Raw genomic sequence first — 19,027 nt, 5'->3', positions numbered from 1 at the left:
AGTAGTGTAGAGGAGCAAGTTCCGGTGAAGGAGACACTAAAGGTATGGTTAGAGAGGTAGGATTTAAACCAAGAAAGAGATGTATCACAGATGCCATGGGGGTGAAGGGTCTGTAGAAGGAGGGGTGGTCAACTGTGTTAAAGGCTGCAGAAAGGTCCAACAAGTGAAAAGTGGTCCTTAGTTTTAGCATGAGTGATTTTAGTGAGCGCAGTCTTCGTGGAATGGTATGGATGGAAACCAGATTGCAGATGGTCAAGGAGAATTTGTGGAGAGAAACGTGGTTAGTTGATTATAAGATTTGGATGCCAAGGGGAGAAGGGAAACCTGACTGTATGGGGATGTGAGATCAAGGGAAGGTATCTTTAGAATGGGAGATATGATAGCATGTTTAAAAGAGGATGGAAATGTACCAGAGGAAAGAGAGAGAGAGAGAGAGAGAGATTAAAAATATTGGTTAGGTTTGGGGTAAGGGCATCAGAAAAGAATGATAGGAGATTGGAGGGCACGAAGGTGTTAAATGTGGAGATCAGACGTTTAGGGTTATGAGAAAGGGAGAAGATTAATTAAATGAAATAGGTTTGTTTGGAGTGATGGAGGGCTGATGTACAGAAAGGGAGCATGAGTTTGTAATGTGTAAAGTCTTCAGGCAAGCAAGACTTCCTCCACAGGCCCCCAGTTTTGGAGTAGCTGAGACCATGCGGAATGCCATGGCTTGGGGGGTGGCACATAGTTAAAAGAGCAACCTTATCTATTACTGAGGCTAGCGTATTGTTATACTGAGCTGTGCCAAAATCGTGACAGAAGGAAGAAGAGATGTTTGAGAGTTATGGCAGAAATGTGTTAGTAAGCTAAAGAGTGTTAAGGTCACAGAGGTTGAGCTAGATTTTACAAGAGCAGAAAAATATAGTCGTGATGACTCTTCAGTGTTCAACCTTTGGAGTGTGCAGCCCTAGTGATCAAGACAGTACGTGAGCAGGGGGTACATAACTTTCCTCTCGCTACTCATATTACTGCAATTAGTACTGTGACAGTAACTTTCAGCATGTTCAAATTAATTAATCACCATTGTCATTTTTAATTTGCAAATAATTCTGCATGCTATTCTTTATACTTTCAGACAGGGTGGTGCAAGCAAATCATTGTTCTGCTATTCCTAGAGTAAAGGGGCTATTAGCACCAGGCATCAAGGGGCTCGCCAAGAACCAAGGTCAAGCCGGCATTTTAACCTGTAGAGTGCCAACCATGTATGAGCAATATGGTTGGCCAAGAGATGGCACTAGAAGCCCCCTCATTTCTATTGTGCAGTTGGGCAGTCACTATAATCTAACTATATTATTATTAGTATTATTATTTATTGTTTTATAGAGCACCATCATATTCTGTAGCACTGTACAGTGTCAGAGCTACGAAAATTGTCATGGGTCCACCAAACTAAAAATTACCCTGGCCCTTGAAGTATTAATGACAGTGTTGCTTCATGCATTTATGTATGAGAAACTAAATCTACTTTGCTAAAAGTATCTGCCTAGTCCTCTCTGTACATTTTTTATGGAAGGGCAAACCACACATGCACGTGCCCAGTAGGACAGTGTTATTACTTCTAATTAGATAAATTATTGATTTTATTCGCTGCACCTGGATTCATACAATTATTGCCTTTTTTTTTACATCTTTGCAGTTGAGGTATAGCCAGAACACTTTAACACCTCTGTTGAATGATCAATAATTTACAGCACACATTTTCTTTTAGCAGCTGCTGTGAAACAATACACAGTGGGTCCATGAAATAAGCGCTCCTTTAAAACTTTGCAGGAAATGAGTTTACTTTATGATCAATTTGCCTCCTTCTGTGACTTACCTTCTCTGTTTCCTGCTACTTGCTGAGCAACTTGCCCGTGGGCTTCTTTCTTCACTTGCAATGCTGTCACCCTGCTGCCCGAAACACAATGATGAGTTTTTGTAGACTGCAGGATTTCAATGTTCCCTGCTGTCTTCTGTAGCATTGTGCCTTTTTTCATCTTTTTTTAACCATACGTGGTTGTCAGCCCTCATTATGATGCATTAATTGTACTATACGTTTACATATTCAAAATATCTGTTTGTTTAATGTGGCATATTTTTTGTATTAACTAACTTTATATGTATAAATAAAAATGTTATTTTTTTTTACAAATGAAGTCTTTCATCCTTGTTCTTGAGGTTGAGACTAGAGATATGCAATCTCGAGGAAACTGTGTAGTATAGCAAATTTTCATATTGCCCTTTTCTTTGTATTAGAGTTTAAATACAAGGACACTACATATTATATACCGTGATACAATATATTGACAATTTAGGTTCATTCAGAAATTTACAGTCACATCCACAAATGACCTGTATTTACAGAAGGAAGAAAGCAGCTTCATAATGTATAAACCTCATACTAATTGTGGTATTTGTAAGTCATTTTTTTAATAATCAGCCTAACCCTGATGTGTCTATGATGTACCGTATAAGACGATGCCTGGGCATGATAGGAGTGTGATTGATTTTAGCTCCCAGCAATTGTTAGCAACCACACTCCTATCATGCTCAGGCAGTACATGCACATCACTTTCAGCCTCCCTGTGCCCCCTCCCTGCTATCACACAAACATATATTCAATAATTTACTCCCCCACCCTTACCTAAACTGCAGATATTCTGGTGTTGACTTGCTGTTGCTGAATGGGTTGTTTGAGGAGCAAGAGGAGAAGCAGCTTTGACCTGATTTTCCCCTTGCAAAAGTAACATTTATACCATGACCATGACAAGTCATAGTATAAATGTTCCTGTTAGTATAAAGTAATACTTAACCAGTTATATCCTTTTGTTTAGAACATTTATCTTAAGGCAATTCCCTCCATCGGTTCTTTCATACATTCTGTACATTGTTTTGTGCTTTGTGATGCTGACTAATATATGTGCACCGGCTGTAGTTAGCTAATTGTATTGCTTGACTTGAAGAGTCAGTATACACAAGTGTGATGATGATGATGATGAACAGGGGAACCCTGGTGCAACTCTACTTTGATGATCTACGAATGCTGCTACAAGCTTGTCTCTTTTTTTGGGGTGTTTTGTTTGTAATTCCACATTTAGCCACCATGATGTCTACAGATTACTTCATGGGAACCTTAGGCAGCACTTATGACCTGACTGGGGGCTTTCTGTGATCTCTTATTGGTTTTCCAAGGGTCCCTTTTGTTGAGTGGTCTAGAAAGGCTGGGTTGGGCCTAGGGCAGCATCCAACATTAATAAATGAGAATATTGAATATATACATTTGATTTATTAGCTTAAATCCCCTTAATATGTTCAGTTTGTCAATATTGTAGGCATTTGTCAGCTGAGTGCAATTGTGCGGCGGCTTCACCATTGATGTGTTGAAAATGTTGATATTTTGTAGAGGTGGACATTATTATACATTATTGAAGAGAAAGTGAAGCAAACCCCAATTATAGACCACACCTCTAATTTAAAGATTTCAATTAGTGGAAAATAGTGCAGCCTATAATTGGGACAATATGATATATTGGGAGATTAATTCTGGTGCAAAGCGCTAGAAGTCTTGCAATCAAAATAGCAATCACTTTAATGTTCTCGCTTGGTCTACATTTACCACCATGTACCAGAATCACACCATGGGATGAACAGAGAGTGATGAGACGGTTATATACATGTTATGTTGTTATCTTGTGCCTAGTACCAGTAAATTAATTCATTTTATAATCCTTGTCTGCAGATGGCTGCTGGTCATAAACTCCATAAATATTTTTATGGAGTAGCCTTCTGATCCATTGATTTTGAGTGGATACCTACTCCCTCCAAAATCATTAAATGATTAGAGACCAAATGCCAATAATATATATGACTTATATATATATACATTTATTGTCATATCTTGTTAGAGCGCAAATGTTGTTATTTTATTGTCTAATTAAATTAAGCTATGACTTTGTAACAGCGGTAGTAGATCATCTTGCATCTTACAGATTGTTGGTTTTCTCTTTTAATCTCCCAGGAACATTGAAGCTGATGGAGTATGATGAGGACTATGTATTCACACTTCCCAGTGCCTATGCTCGTTCCATTCTCACAGTTCCTTGGGTGGAACTGGGTGGAAAAATAAACATTTCCTGTGCCAAGACAGGATACTTAGCTACGGTTACATTCCAAACAAAGCCCTTTTATGGAGGAAAAGTCCACAGGTAATGGTTTAACCATCCCCAAGAATCAATGGGCTGGAATTAACCTTTGCAGTATTATCATATGTATCAGTTTTATCAATTTCCAACATTTAAACTATTAAAACCAACTAGTATATCTTCAGTTACATTAAGGGTCTAATTATTGATGTTATTTCATATTAATGCACTTTACACCCAATCTATTTTAACAGAGTCACAGCTGAGGTCAAGCACAATCCCACCAACACTATAGTTTGTAAGGCCCAAGGTGAATGGAATGGAACTCTGGAATTCACATACAGCAGTGGGGAAACCAAAGTGATTGATACCACTAAGCTTCCAGTTATCAAGAAAAAGATACGGCCATTGGAGAAGCAAGGACCCTTTGAGTCAAGGTGCGTATAAGAGTTTGTGTTTCAAGCCAGTAAATTATACTCTGTTTTTAACAATACAAAGTATTTGATGACACCTCAGCAAGGGTTATGTGTTTTAGTAATATACACCTTATTATTGTTAACTTTTACAATGCATTGGAATAATATTTCTATATTGTAAGCTCGTTTGAGCAGGGCACGCCTCTTTTTTTCCTGTAAGTCAAATTGGGTTTTTATATGCTACTTGTCATGTCCTGTCTATCCATTGTACAGCACTACAGAATATGATGGCGCTATATAAACGACAAATACTAATATTTAGTGGTAGGGACAAAAGAATACATCTTAGCCTCACTGTCTGAAACCATGGTAGGTGCTCTCATCCACCACCCTACCCTTCATAATCCACCCCTCGTCAACCTACTTTATCCAATTCCATTCTTCTCCCTCAGTCTAACAATTCACAGAACAGTGCCTCACACAGCTTCACCAATGAAGAATGACTTTTATTAAACAGTGGCAGAAAAGCACCTTCCATTGCAATTATTGGGAGAGCTTTTGTTAGATTTCCATCCAACATCTCACTGAGCCAGCTGAGGATACCACATGGTAAGAGCGGGCAAGAGCAGATGCACCAAGCTGAATACATCTCCTGGAAACCTAGCAGCTGGGGGACTGGTAAAGAAGCAAATGGGGTATTCTAGAAAATCCCTCCATGCTTCTGCAAGGGGACCACAAGAAATTTTAAAGAGACCACCCAGCTATTAGATGCATTAAAGTGCATATGATGATGGTAGTGTCCCTTTAAATACACATTACCATCACCCAGAAAAGACTGTAAGTAGTTGAATCAGCTCATGCACTGGAAATTAAATAAATCAAATACAAAGCATTCCAAGAGATACAATAGAGCTGATGAACTAAATTTGTTTCTATAAATAAAGATGAGCATTCCCTCTATTATAAGAAAGAGCACCAGGCAGTTAAATACAGATATCCAATAGCCACAAAGTTTTAATTGAAAAATACGTTTACGGTGAAAATAAGCAGATATATCCAAGTTATTAATACTTCCTTTTCTGGGAACAATTGAGTAACAGCAGTGTAAGCATGTTTAACTGAGGAGGTCAATGAACACTTTAAAGTTAATAAATAGAAAGCATTGTAAAAATGGCTTCACACAGCACCCAACAACAGCGCATATTGTATGTGAAGAATGCAGGGAAACTGAAAGGCAGAAGAATACCACCTGAGATAAGAGTATTGCTCAGCTGATCAGATGAGACTGTCAGATATGGGTGCGTGTGTCCATTATTAACATAAAGGAAGGGGAAAAAAAAAACCCAAACTCACCATGCTGGTTCCAGAAAAAATAATATAAAAGTATAAAACATCTTGCTGGGCATGCATATTCTTGCAACAAAATGGGAGTTAGGTTTAGAAAGTGAACATTTCCCTTGTTTCCTGACATTTTCTGACTCCCCTCTTACTACTCCTTTATATTTCTCTCTTGCTGTTGTGATTGGCATTGAAGAATGATGTCATACACCCGCTCTCTGTCTCTTGTTGTAAGTAACTTTGATACAAGGACACATGAAAAGCTTCCCATTCTCATTCAGGCAAAAAAATATATTAAAAAAGATGTAAGGAATGTTTAATATATTTTAGGTGTCAATCGATCAGACAAATAACAGCAAAGTACTCTCATTTATTTTACTATTAACATTTGCTTAAGACAGTTATGGCTGGGAGAAAGTGATAAAATCTTCCTACTGTACAAAAGAGAAAAAAATATAAAGCGCACTTATGAGAGCATCTGCATGTCTCAGAAAGGCCATAAAAGCCATTTTTGCAGAAAATAAACTAGCAGCACACACTGCTTACATTATAGCCAGGGATTCTGACTACAAAAGTGAAAACAAGAATACATCAGAAACACTGGCGTTACTAGAGGGTGACCCTTTCTTCCTGCCTCCTCGTACCGGTTCAAAATTATTTAGAAAGGGCCCTTCCGACCTGGACCGCACAATCCAGGTCGGAAAGGCCCTTTCTAAACAAATTTTTAAGGAATTTCCATACTTGGGAACTTCCCAAGGTAGTAGCCAGAGCTCTCCCTTTTTTTGGGGTAGTGCCTTCATGAAGAGGCAGGGCTAACAACAGAGAGTGGGAAGGAAGTGGGTCGGAAATGTCAGCCAAACACCGCTCCCCTGCCTGGAGAACCAGGGAAGCATCATTTGGAGACTTCAATTCACACCTAGGAGGTCCCCAGGTATGGGAATTCTTCCTAGTTATCAATTTCACGCTTGAATTATAGTAGGGTTCCAGTCTTCACAAATGTATCATTGCAAAATTTGCAGGAAGCACCCTTTATATAACATAAGAACTAGAAGACATTCATAAAGTAACTCCCATCACTTTATACTGAGACAGGCACTGGTTGTAGTACACCTTGACTTCCATCAATTTATAGTGAAACAGACACTGATCGTGGTACACCATAACTCCCATCACTCTCTCACTCACTTAATCATGCTTTCTCATACTCTCACAATGTCTCCATACCTTTCCCATGTCCTTGTCTCCTTTCCTGAATATCCTCTTCTTCTTCATCGTTCTCCTCCTGATCTCCTCCTCTTTTTGTTCTACCTTCAGGTGAGTGGGCACAGCTCCCAAAAAAGTGTGCTTTTGGGAGTGGGAGGTCCAAGGGTGGACAGTGTAATCCGCCTCTGGAGGGGCACACACCCAGAGCTGAACGACATCCCCCTGGGTACACCACTGGCAAACAACACCATGACTCTAGCAGGCCCTTGGTCCGTGCCTGATGAGTCAGTCCTTACCTGGCAACATTGCAAACTCTGTGCATGATATATATATTTTTACCACAGACTTTGGAAGAGATTGATGCAAGAATCTCATATCTTGTGCAAGAAATTGAAAGTCTGTGTAGAAACACAAATAGTTTTACACATACCTGCAATACTGTCCCCGTCATACCCGGTCTACATTCATTCTGGTAATGTTTTGCATCGAGCACAGCTGAATATTATCTTAAAAGAGCCATCAGCCATATCAAGCATTTAAAACTAAAAATGTGTGCTTTGTATCCAAACCCCTTGGCGTTTTTACATAATCTTCACCAGAATGGTTGTATCCTTACTCATTAACCTTTAATGTATTAGATACTTCACTGGTTGCATTATCCATTCCGACTACTTCTTCTTCTACAAAAAAGATAATATTTATTTTATATGTTTTATTTTCTACCCAGGCGTGTTTGGGAAAATGTCACCAACGCTTTAAAATCTGAGAACATTGAAGCGGCTACAGAGCACAAGCACCAATTAGAGGAGAGGCAGCGAGCAGAAGCCAGGCAGAGGGCATCCATCAACTCCCCATGGAAGCCGAAGTATTTCATCAAGGAGGCAAGTTTCATACCTCATTTGATCTGTATCATCTGACTCCGTGTGGCAGGTGAACCTGCACTGTGTATTTTGCTAAGTTGACCCTAGCTAGATACTACGTTTGCTTTATAGTGCAGAGCAACTCAATTACGTTGGGGCCACTCAAGCACACAGTTTTATGTCCATGTAAAACTTTATGAGATGAAATGTAGAACGGTGTTGTACTAATCAACCAATAAATACCTGGAGCGTAGTATCGTTGTTATGAAGATAATGAGGCAGGAGACGGTGATGTTTCTTTGCGATTATCTCTGAAGTATAAAGAATTGTGCTGGTATGGTAATTTGTGCAGATAAAAGCACTTTTGTGTTGTGTACCTGTGAGACCTGACCTGGCTATGTTTATGTAAGCCTCTGCCTGCTTAGATACCAGACGGCTGTAAAATTTACCAGGACAATGTAATGGACCTTTATAGCCCATCAAATCACTAGTCTTCTAAGGTGTTTCACTTTAATGGTCATACAAGGCATTCTGAATTCATTCTGACTACCAAACTCCCATTTCCACTCAATACTTGCTGCCAGTTTCCCTTATGGGAAGAAATGTATTTAAGCAGAAACTGAAAAAAGAAAGTTAATTGTGTAAATCCATTATCTTTCCCGTGGCACCAAATTTGTGACAGTCCTGGAATCTTACTTGAGGTATGACAAGTAAAAGACAAGTAATGTCACATTAACTTGGAGCTACAGTCCATGAAAAGTCGTATTTTGAATAATTTGAGTGACACGTTCTTTGCTGTGTTGCACACACATGGTACTCAGAGAATTTATATGGAAATCAGGATTTTTATTAGATATTCCCTTCATGCTAATTTTTATACTCTTGATATTTTTGGGGTAATTTCTCAGTGAAAATGAATATTACCAGAAGAATGATAACAATTTACCAGTGGTGTAGGAAGGTCCAGTACTGCCCTTGGCCTGTCCCAGGCCAGCACCTTCTCCACCCACCTCTGCAGCTGCTGTCTGTTCTATTGACTGTGGGAATATGATGTCATAGCACACACTCTGTAATGCCTTACAGAGGCTGTATTTTTGCTTCTGATTCACTTTTCCCCAGAAAAAAAATGTTTTCTGGATATGCCCTTTTATGTGCAATTTCATCTCCCACAAAACCAAACTGCTAATAACGTGTATGACCATTTATTAGACAGAACAGTATAATGGAAATCCAAAAGGGACTGCTTGACCTTAGACAAGACAAAACTATATATTTGTTAAAATGCGTCCATTATAATACAGGGAGGTAAGACTATTTTAATGGTGAACATGGGCAGCCTAACCTTTTGTGCTGAAACCTCATAATAACCAGAAGGTGATAGGATATAAAATATGAATGTGCTGTAACTGGAGATTTAGTCTAAAAAGGAAACTTGATTTAAGTCGGGATCTCTGTTTAACATTTGGTAACGCTAGTAGTAGAATATTAATTATTAAAAAATAACAAATATATTCGGTATGTTCTGATGTTGAGGGCATGAGATGAACAACCCAGTATTGTTGGATTAAATGGCTTCAATGCTTAGTTCTTTCCCTGCTATGCTACAAGTGATCCAAAGCAATTTATTCTATGCCCTCTCCCATAGAGCTTTAAGATTATTAAAGATTCTACTTTGTTACGTATAGCCTTGATTATTATTATCCTTATTCGGGTATAGCCGGCTCTTACCAAAACTATGTATTTTTGTTAATTCATTTTGGTTTTCTGTCCATGCATGGAAGTAAGTTTCAGTGTTTTTTTTGTATGTATTAACTTAATTGAGTTACAATAGGCACACACTAGTGGATAATGTAAACGGTAAATTAATGGGTAGACTATTAATGGGTAGACTGTAAATGGTAATCTCCCTTACAGAATATTTCTTGCAGAAACATTTCTTTCATTTGCCATAGATGCTTGGGGAGGAATAAATGAAATATTAACCTGAATACAAATTCATAGTTTATTCATGTATTCAGCTTGGGCTGTCTTCCCTTACAAGTATTGATCCAACACCTTTGAGCAGCTCATAAGGACGAGTGAGAAATCAACAGGGGGAAAATATATGTGCTATCCGCGTGTTGAATTATAAGAACCTGTATCAAGAAAGATTCTGTCATTGCTTGTTCTGTATAGTAGGTCTTGGTTCAGAAAATAATAGATAATGAGGTACGTTAGAAATAACATTAAAATAAAAATGAAATTGTGCAACAGCTCTCTCTAAGTCATAATAATTTATAAACTAAAATTGTTAAAATGTACAACATTAGACTAGAACAAAAATAATGTAAGCAAGAAGACTATTCATAATTTTAGTGGTATAATATTGCACCTCTTTATGGGCAGATTTTGTAGTTAATATAATCCTCAAAACAAAATATCTTTTGAGAATATGAGAGAAGCTTATTTTTTTTCCATGAATATCAAGTTGTTCCAGTAAAGATCATGCTTGTGTACTATATTTTATATTACATTTAATATTACAATTATATTTATTATTATATTAATACCTGGGAACTCTCCAGGTTTGACCCGGAGTATCGGGGTGAAGTGCAGCTCTCCGGGTCACTTTCTTATTCCTCTAGACCTAGGGGAGCCAGGCCCACTTTCCCTCATACTTCCCTCAAGACTGTATGGTGCTAGCCCCACCCCTCCGTGCACCTAGCCCTGGTCAATGCCCGCCTACATGGACAGCTAGCCCCGCCTCCTCATCTCATTAAGCCACTCCCCCCCAGAAGATGGAGAACTCCAGGTAGCCTGAGCTAGGAAGTTCCCAGTTATGGCGATGTCATATTGTTAACCAGCAGGACCATCTTGTTTCTAGGAAAAGGGGCTGAAGTTTACCCGAAAGCTCCCTACAGCTTTATCACTTTCATTACCTCATCCTTTTCATCCTTGCCCAGTGTCATGACTATGTTAGACATCTATGGTTACCTCAACAGAAAATGTAGACTCGGCTTAGTCATTAAGATGTGTTTCAAATACATTATGTTCCCCTTTAACCCCTTAAGGACAAAGCCCGTACATGTACGACTCAAAATGCATTGTTTTCAATGGGTTTTGGGACTGCCCATTGTCCTTAAGGGGTTAATATCTTACCCGTGTTACCAGTTTAAGAGATTTAAATACTGCGTAAACACAGGTTGCTCCATTTTGTTGATTAATTATATATGATTATGTTTCTTAGTTAACTGCGCTTTTCCCAAACACTTGCACAAGCTTACTCATTAAAATGCTTGAGTTCTCACACCTACTCACATCTATTGAATTAATTTCTCTTTATGAAAAATAACATAAAATAGGTTATTAGATTCTATGATGCAATCTTCTATATACATGTCTGTGCCAGTATCTAATAGACAGCTTTATAGACACCTTGAGTGATTATTCTAGTTTATGAAATAGGTTATTACTTAATCACATAGTAATTAAAATGTAAACTACTTATGTCTGATAGATACATCTTGATTTAAAGCACACTATGACACGGAGTAGGCATTGCGTTGGATTAATAGATTACCTTGGATGCTTTTTGAATGAGCTAGGATCTTGGGACATGAGTTAAGACCTTGGTTTTATTTACTACAATTACAAATGCATACTTTACACCAATATAACTTTGTTAAAAGTGCATAACACACTTGTTAAGTGACTTGTCCTGGTGGTTTAGTGGAACTTTCTCTTGTTAAAACACAGACTCACCCAATGATATATCATGGATGTCTACTGGAGGTCTGTGGCTCCAATGCCACATCACAGTCCAGCTTTTTATACCATTGGTCCTATTAGTAAAAATGTGAGGGTTGGGCCATACCATGTTGTGAATCTTTGGATTCTACCACTGATAGAAATATATGGAGATGTTTTCCTTTAAAGGCAGCGATTGTCTTGTTACACAGAATGCTAATACCACATATGTTTTGTGAATTCTGAGAGCAGTCTGACATACAACCCATTTTATTTTATCTTTCAGGGTGACGGCTGGGTATATGTCAACCCTTTGTGGAAGCAACATTGACCAACAAGAGTTCCCTTACCTCTAATGCGGTGATGCAGTGCTAACAGAATGTTGAATCCAGGTGTTACTTATTAAACATACTGGAAGAAAGAACTCTGATACTGTGAATATTACCTATGGCCTTCCGCAGGCTCGGTCTCTTTATTGAAAAGCCATTCAAATGTCACTATATATATATGTGTGTATATATATATATATATATATATATATATATATATATACATACACTATGTATCAATTAATATTTTAGTATAAACACATGCATATATACATAACATATAAATATGTGCATCGATAAAAATGTAAATCATAATGAGCTTTATTTGCCAAATTTCTTATTACTTTTCTGTAGGCATGCTTAGCTCCTACCTTACCAAAAAATGCAAATGTTTCGCTATTTAGCTATTTATACAGTGCCATTAATAACAAACTGATTTTATGGAATTTAGCATTGAATGGGTTTAGTACCTGCTGCACTAAATACCATTCAATTAGGATTTTGACATGAATCACAGAAAAGGTGCAAAGTGGGTCACAGAGTACATCTGCCTTATGGGATTAATTTGTGATGTATATATTAGTTTAAATCTGCATATGCCAGGATGGCTCTCCTGTATCCAGAAGCAGCTAACCAGCGCTATATATTACTAGGGTGACCACATCAGCCATGTTTTCCAGGATACATAGTATCTTCACATATTCCCCACAATCACATGCAAAGTTCTGCCCTGCAGTTTGTGATAACCTTCCTTTTATGAGTTTATACATTCCACAAACTGCAGGGGCAGCACTTTACATGGCATTATTAATATTTATATTGGCAGTAAAGTGAATTGATTTCCCTTTTATAAATGTATCAGGGAAGTGTCACCTGGTGAAACATAGCCATGCATCGGTACTATGTGCAGCGGTTCTGATCCACCCAGATGCACATTGGATTTCCGGCAGAGTCTCTGCAATTTCAATAATACAATAAGTTGGTTGCTTACGGTTAATCATGGAACTATTGGATTTATAGACACGATATGGCCCATGGGGATGAATCCAGATAAGGCCCTTTGATCTTAACACAAGTGACAACAAAGCCTCATAACAGATTAATATAGAAATGCATAATTCAGAAATTAATCATAGCTGTTGTTTAGCTTACCTATTTTCACTTTGATAGACCAAAAGCTCGTGGGGAAACACTTTCATTGTTTTGTCTGTACATTAAACTAATAGCTCATTTGGCCACCTCTTGGTAGCAAATTAGCGTTGATAGTTCTGATGAACAGCATGTGGAGGAGACATTAAAAGATTTTTGATCCTTTTTTTTATATATATATATTTCTCAAATGATTTTTTTTTATTATAAAGGATATTTAACGTTTTGGAATCAACTTGCTGAACCCTGTATTATGTTTAGTACAGCCTTTAATAGATGAAAATCTAGGACTTATTTCATTTCTCAATTAATTAGCACATTTGGGGCATACCTGGAAGCCCTTGGGAAGTTGACTTTCATCTCCTGGCTTGTGCTCTCAAACATTTCCTACATGACTTGTATTGTGTTTAGAATGCACTTTCTACAACCATACATCACCTCTTCCCTTACAATCTTTTTAACCCTTTGCAATCTGTTTGAACAAAATGAACAAGAAATGCAGAAATTGGCAACAAGGAAAAAATAGATGTGTATCTTAAGTATAATTGACTCCTTGGGTGATCAGATGAAATCCTATTGTACAGCGCTGCGGAATATGACGTAGCTATATAAATCAGTTATTAAAGGGACATGATCGTGAAAATAATTCTGTGTGTACATGTAAATGCGGCATAATATAGATTACATTTTTCCTACAACTTGCTTATAAACAAATTGTGTTACCGCATCCATGCTCCTAAAATGTCCAGTTCAATCTCGCTTTATCGTTTGCCTTTAGGATATCTTTTTTCACGGGGAAACTATTTCTTTTACATATTGCTGGTGAAGCAATTTTGCTGGCTAGACCAAAGCTCTCTCTCTTCGTAGCAGCATAATCATATAAATGAAGCCGCAGTTCAGGGATATTTTGCTTATTGTTTCTGGATTTTGGAATTGTCACTAAGAAGGTGTTGCATTTCAAAGAAAGACGAATAGCGACTATACTCTGGCATCATGTCCATCTTTTTTTGAGGTCAGATCGGGCCAGTACTGACTCTTATTGGTTTACGTCTGTGAGTAAAGTCAACACTCAACTGTAGTGAACACTGCATGTAAATCACACTCAGACACAGTTGTCCTGCTCCAAGTCACCTATTTAGCTCACACTGCTGGGTAACCTCCTGACAATATAAGTACGCCACATACATCCTTTAGAGTTCCCTTTGAAGTGAAAATTCCTTTTTTTTCTTAATTATTCCCAATTTTAAACTAGGTCACAGCAGAGAACCTGATTTATCAAAAGAAGAAAACTCCCTCTGACTTGTGGCTAATATTTTCAGCTGATTACGGGTTCCTGGACAGCCAGACCGGGTCACAAAGGGGTGGCCAGGTAGCTTTGTAGAGTTATTAATCAAGGCTGTTGTATTTTCTATTCTCGTCTTTAAATTTGAAATCTTTAAGTTCAGGGCTGCCCCCCCCTGTGATTTCTAAGCTCTTTTAGAGGTAGACACTTTTTAAACTTGAATAAAAACAAAAGGCCTGATGCACGATTTTTGCTGTTTTTGTTAAGAAAATCATCACAATTTGTGTAATAGCCATTGCACTCACACAGCACATTAACCGTTGGAAGTTTGTTCTTTGTTGTTTTTCCTACAATTGTTAGTTGGGAATACTCTTTGTGAATATAGTTCCCAGGTAGCATGTGTGATTAAGGTGACTACATTAAATATAGAGAAGGTTTAAGGCAAGAATCTACTGCAAAGACTGCTTGGGGTCAGATTTTAAAAGAACCATGCTGCCATTTTCTTAAAATACTGATGCCCACAATGTGATCTGCGTATGTTTAAGAAACTGCCCATATGTGACCCACAGGAAATCTTAAAGGTGACAGGTACGCTTTAAAATGGATAAAGACTGGAAATGATAATAATTATGTCCAGTTCAAACACAACAAGTGTCAAATGATATTTTAAGTACGGAGGTCATTGTTTTTGTCTTGTCCGCATGACCTTTTGTTTTTTTCTTCAGATAAGTGGTCTGTGTGTATGTGTCAGGCACTGCAGTTTCTTCTTGATTGTTCTGTTAATTAATATGCACCAAAGCTGCTGATCTCACAAGTGGCATATAGAAAAGAATGTAGAACAGAATCATACTTTTATATAATTTTTAAGCATGCTTGTAATATGAACACATTTCACCAAAAAATAACGCTGCTTTATATATATATATGTATATATACCGTATTGGCTCGGATATAGGCCGCCCCTGTATATAGGCCGCACCCTAAAAGTTTGGTGCTTTTTTAAAGAAAAAGTTTTTTCTTTAAAAAAGCACCAAAAAAACATGCTGCCACTCTGTCCTCCCTCCCCGAGATATGCTACCACTGTCCTCCTCCTCCCCCCATCCCCCGAGATATGCTGCCACTGTCCTCCTCCTCCCCCCCGAGATATGCTGCCACTGTCCTCCTCCTCCCCCCCGAGATATGCTGCCACTGCCCCCCCCGAGATATGCTGCCACTGTCCTCCTCTGCCCCCCCCCGACTTACCGGAGCAGACTGGATGTGCCGGCACCGGAAGTTGTATACGCGTATTGCGTAGATGTCCCCCGCCGGCCCCGCAAGACACTCGGGATTCTGCTCTGGTAAGTCGGGGGTGGGCAGAGGTAAAACGCATCGTGCGGACGGTCCGCACGATGCGCTTAGACAACCTCCCGTGCCGGCACCCTCCCCCATTGGAAGTGCTGGCAGGGGAGGCTGTCTGAGCGTATCGGGGAGTAGGATGCAGGTCCCCTGCACCGCTGCGGGGGATCTGTATCCTATCTCCGCTGCCTGCCCGGCGCCCGGGACTGCATGTCCGAATATAGGCCGCACACCCACTTTTAAGACTTAAAGTGGGGGAAAAAAGTGCGGCCTATATTCGAGCCAATACGGTATATATATATATATATATATATATATATATAGAATGTGGTTACATTGCTTTATTGTTAGTTATATGTTAGTGACCCCTTTGCTATTGTTTTTAATGAGTAACATGTTGGCTGGCTTATTCCAATTGTAGATGAAGGAAAGGTCTATCCAGACAAATAGGATTGTTTAAAAAAAAAAAAAAAAGTCGTCAGAGTCTGCAAAGTGAAAGAATGGGAACACCTATTTAGTAAAATGTGATGAATACATAGAAATGTCTGCCAGCAGAGATTGTGATGACTAATACCATAAGGGTGTTTAAGTTAATGGGACACTTTACCATCTTGTATAATCTCATATTCATGTACTTTTAAGTATTTTAAAAAGTCACTTACCTTTAGGAGAAGCTACAGGCCCCCCCCCCCCATTGTCCAATTTGCCACCCTTTTTTTTCTGCTCGGGGGTTCTTGTTAGACCTAATAAACTTGTGCAAGCCAAGAAAGCTTGGGGGTGGGGAAGCGCATAGAGGATAGTGCGAATGCATGGAGGATACTGTTGAAACATCATTCTATCCTTATTTTTCTGTGATAAGACAAACAACTCTATAGTTAGTACTGCTTTTTGTAATGAGAAGGGTCTGTGTCAATTTACTAAAACAGGTAAAAGCTGGAACTATGAAACCTTCCTTGTTATTCCAGCAAATGGTTTTTACTTTAAAGTGACCTATCACATCCAACATTTTCACGCCTAGATCAGTTCTACACCAGTCTATATTCTCCGCAGCTCTTTATCAGTTATGTTGGTATTATATATATATAAAAAATTATCAAATTGCAAAGTAGTATGCTGAGCCTCTGTTGCTTTTGCAATATCCAAGCATATTAGTAGTAGCTTCAGTCTTCCTTATATATTCGCAGAAAATCCATTAAAATTTATGTTTCAAATGACCACCTTAAATAAACAAAATAGGTCTTCCCACCAAGTATATATATATATATATATATATTGCAGAAAAGTGCAGTAAAAAACAGTGGCGGAGTGATCTATAAGTTATTTTAGAGAGAAATTATTTTCTGTTTTACTTACTACATAGGAAAACACGGTTACCTCATAGTATGTATTAACACGAGTTACCTTCTGAACGATCCCACTCAGGAATACAGCAGGACATTCTATGAATGTGTTATTAATCATGTCAGCTTATTAAGGCATTTTGTTATCAAACAAACCAGGGACATCCTACTCATCTAATACGCAAAAAAACCTGACATAAAGTGATCTATTTAGTAGTTTTAAACACACATAAAATTCATTGTAACATATTCTGGCGGAGCACTGTGTAATAGTGGTTCCAAGTGAGAAGGTAATTTACATCTCATTTAGGTTTGTACTGCATTGGAGGTCTTCATTTCAAATGTCTATCAAGATGCTTATTGCCACTGTATATCCTAATACTCAATATTTCTTGTATGTTTTTGTCAATGTAAAACTTATTTGTTATACGTAATCTATGTAATTTCAAGCCTTACTTTACAGAAAAGCATAACCCAACAAAAATGAATTTTAATGTTTTGTAAAAATATACAAATATATTATCTGATCATCGAATGAGCTCTTTATTAATATTTAAATGTATATTAGTCCAAACTGTACATACGTGTGACGTTTCCGGTGTATCTCCATTTCATATTGAATACAGCCCTCATTAACAGGTGATGACTGGGTCTAGGCCACAGTGAAGTGGTATGAACTTACAGGGAATGTCTTCTGAAAAAGTTAGTATTTGGTTTTGTATCTTGGCAAAAAAAACTTGTCTGCAGAAACGCAGCAGTCACGTCACGTTACGTCACGTAACCCTGCTTTGTTCCTGCTTCCCCTAAGCGGTAAAATAGAAGTTGTTTGCACAGTGTGCAAGCAACGCAGAGGGAAGCTGCTGGTCCGTGCGGAAGTGTGCAGTTTTCACAGGCAAATCTGCGGTTGAGGTAAAGGGGTGGGGGAGAATGTATGAATGAGTATGCGTAAATGAGTGAGTGAATAAGTATCTGTGAATGAATGTGTGAAAACATGGATATGTAAGCATCCAATCTAGGTGCCAGGGCTGGCGTTTGGAGTGTGTGACCTATGGTCTATGTCTTCACTTGTGATTTTTCAGTTGATCTATACCTGCAACGGTATGTTTCAGGTGTTATTTATAATTCCTGCAAATACAGTGTTTTTATGTTTTATTCAGTTTAACTATACCTGCAATGCTGTGTTTCCATGTGTTATTTGATCTATACCGGAGCTAAGTGTGTCATTGTAAAAGATTATTTTGTTTCTGTATTAAATGTCAGGTCTCAAGAACCAAAAACAGAACAGGGAAATTTTTAATTGTTGCTTGAACACAATCTTTTTCAACCATTTTGATTGAGTTGCAAGCATCCAAACTAATTTAACTACATATTTTTTGTACCTTTTAAAATTTAGATGGACTCCCCCTTTAATCTACAGGTTTAGTTCTATAATATATCTCCATAAATAACTTTACACAAAAAAGAGCAACCAATACTGACACCTATGGACCTCCTAGCACAGGTTCCAGAGGTCTCACCCTTGGAGAAGGGTAGAGTGGGGGGTTAGTTGGGAGACATAACCACTCATGTAGTGGCACAGTTAGCTAGAAATAGACATGAAATGCATTGAATCTTGGTTGTAAAGGCTGTAAATACTACTATTCCCCACTTGGAGATCACATGCTGCCTTGTAGACAGAGTAATCTTTTGAGATTCTTCAAGCCAAATATGGCAAGTTTCTGTGGTACACCCATACGTTACAGCTGGTCAAAACCATGTGCAATATTATTATTTTTCTATATTGCCATCATATTCCGTAGTGCTGTACAATGAGCAGACAAGACATAAGTAGTATATAACATAATTTGGCTTACAGAAACAGGTGAGGAAGGCCCTCAATCAAGTTT

General features: G+C 38.2%; 1 protein-coding gene across 2 annotated transcripts in view; it reads left to right on the top strand.

Annotated features, from left to right (window-relative positions):
* OSBPL10 (oxysterol binding protein like 10) overlaps positions 1–12,432 on the top strand; it is a 133,412-nt gene extending 120,980 nt beyond the window's left edge. For both annotated transcript variants that reach the window (XM_053468005.1, XM_053468004.1), the window contains 4 exons: positions 4,040–4,226; positions 4,418–4,600; positions 7,848–8,001; positions 11,993–12,432. In XM_053468005.1, the coding sequence (XP_053323980.1) occupies positions 4,040–4,226; positions 4,418–4,600; positions 7,848–8,001; positions 11,993–12,037 (569 nt within the window). In that variant the 3' untranslated portion in view covers positions 12,038–12,432. The remainder of the gene's footprint in view (positions 1–4,039; positions 4,227–4,417; positions 4,601–7,847; positions 8,002–11,992) is intronic.
* Positions 12,433–19,027: the final 6,595 nt, after the last annotated feature.

The sequence above is a fragment of the Spea bombifrons genome, chromosome 5, assembly GCF_027358695.1.
Source record: "Spea bombifrons isolate aSpeBom1 chromosome 5, aSpeBom1.2.pri, whole genome shotgun sequence".
NCBI lineage: Eukaryota > Metazoa > Chordata > Amphibia > Anura > Pelobatidae > Spea > Spea bombifrons.
This window is presented reverse-complemented; position numbering and strand designations above follow the sequence as displayed.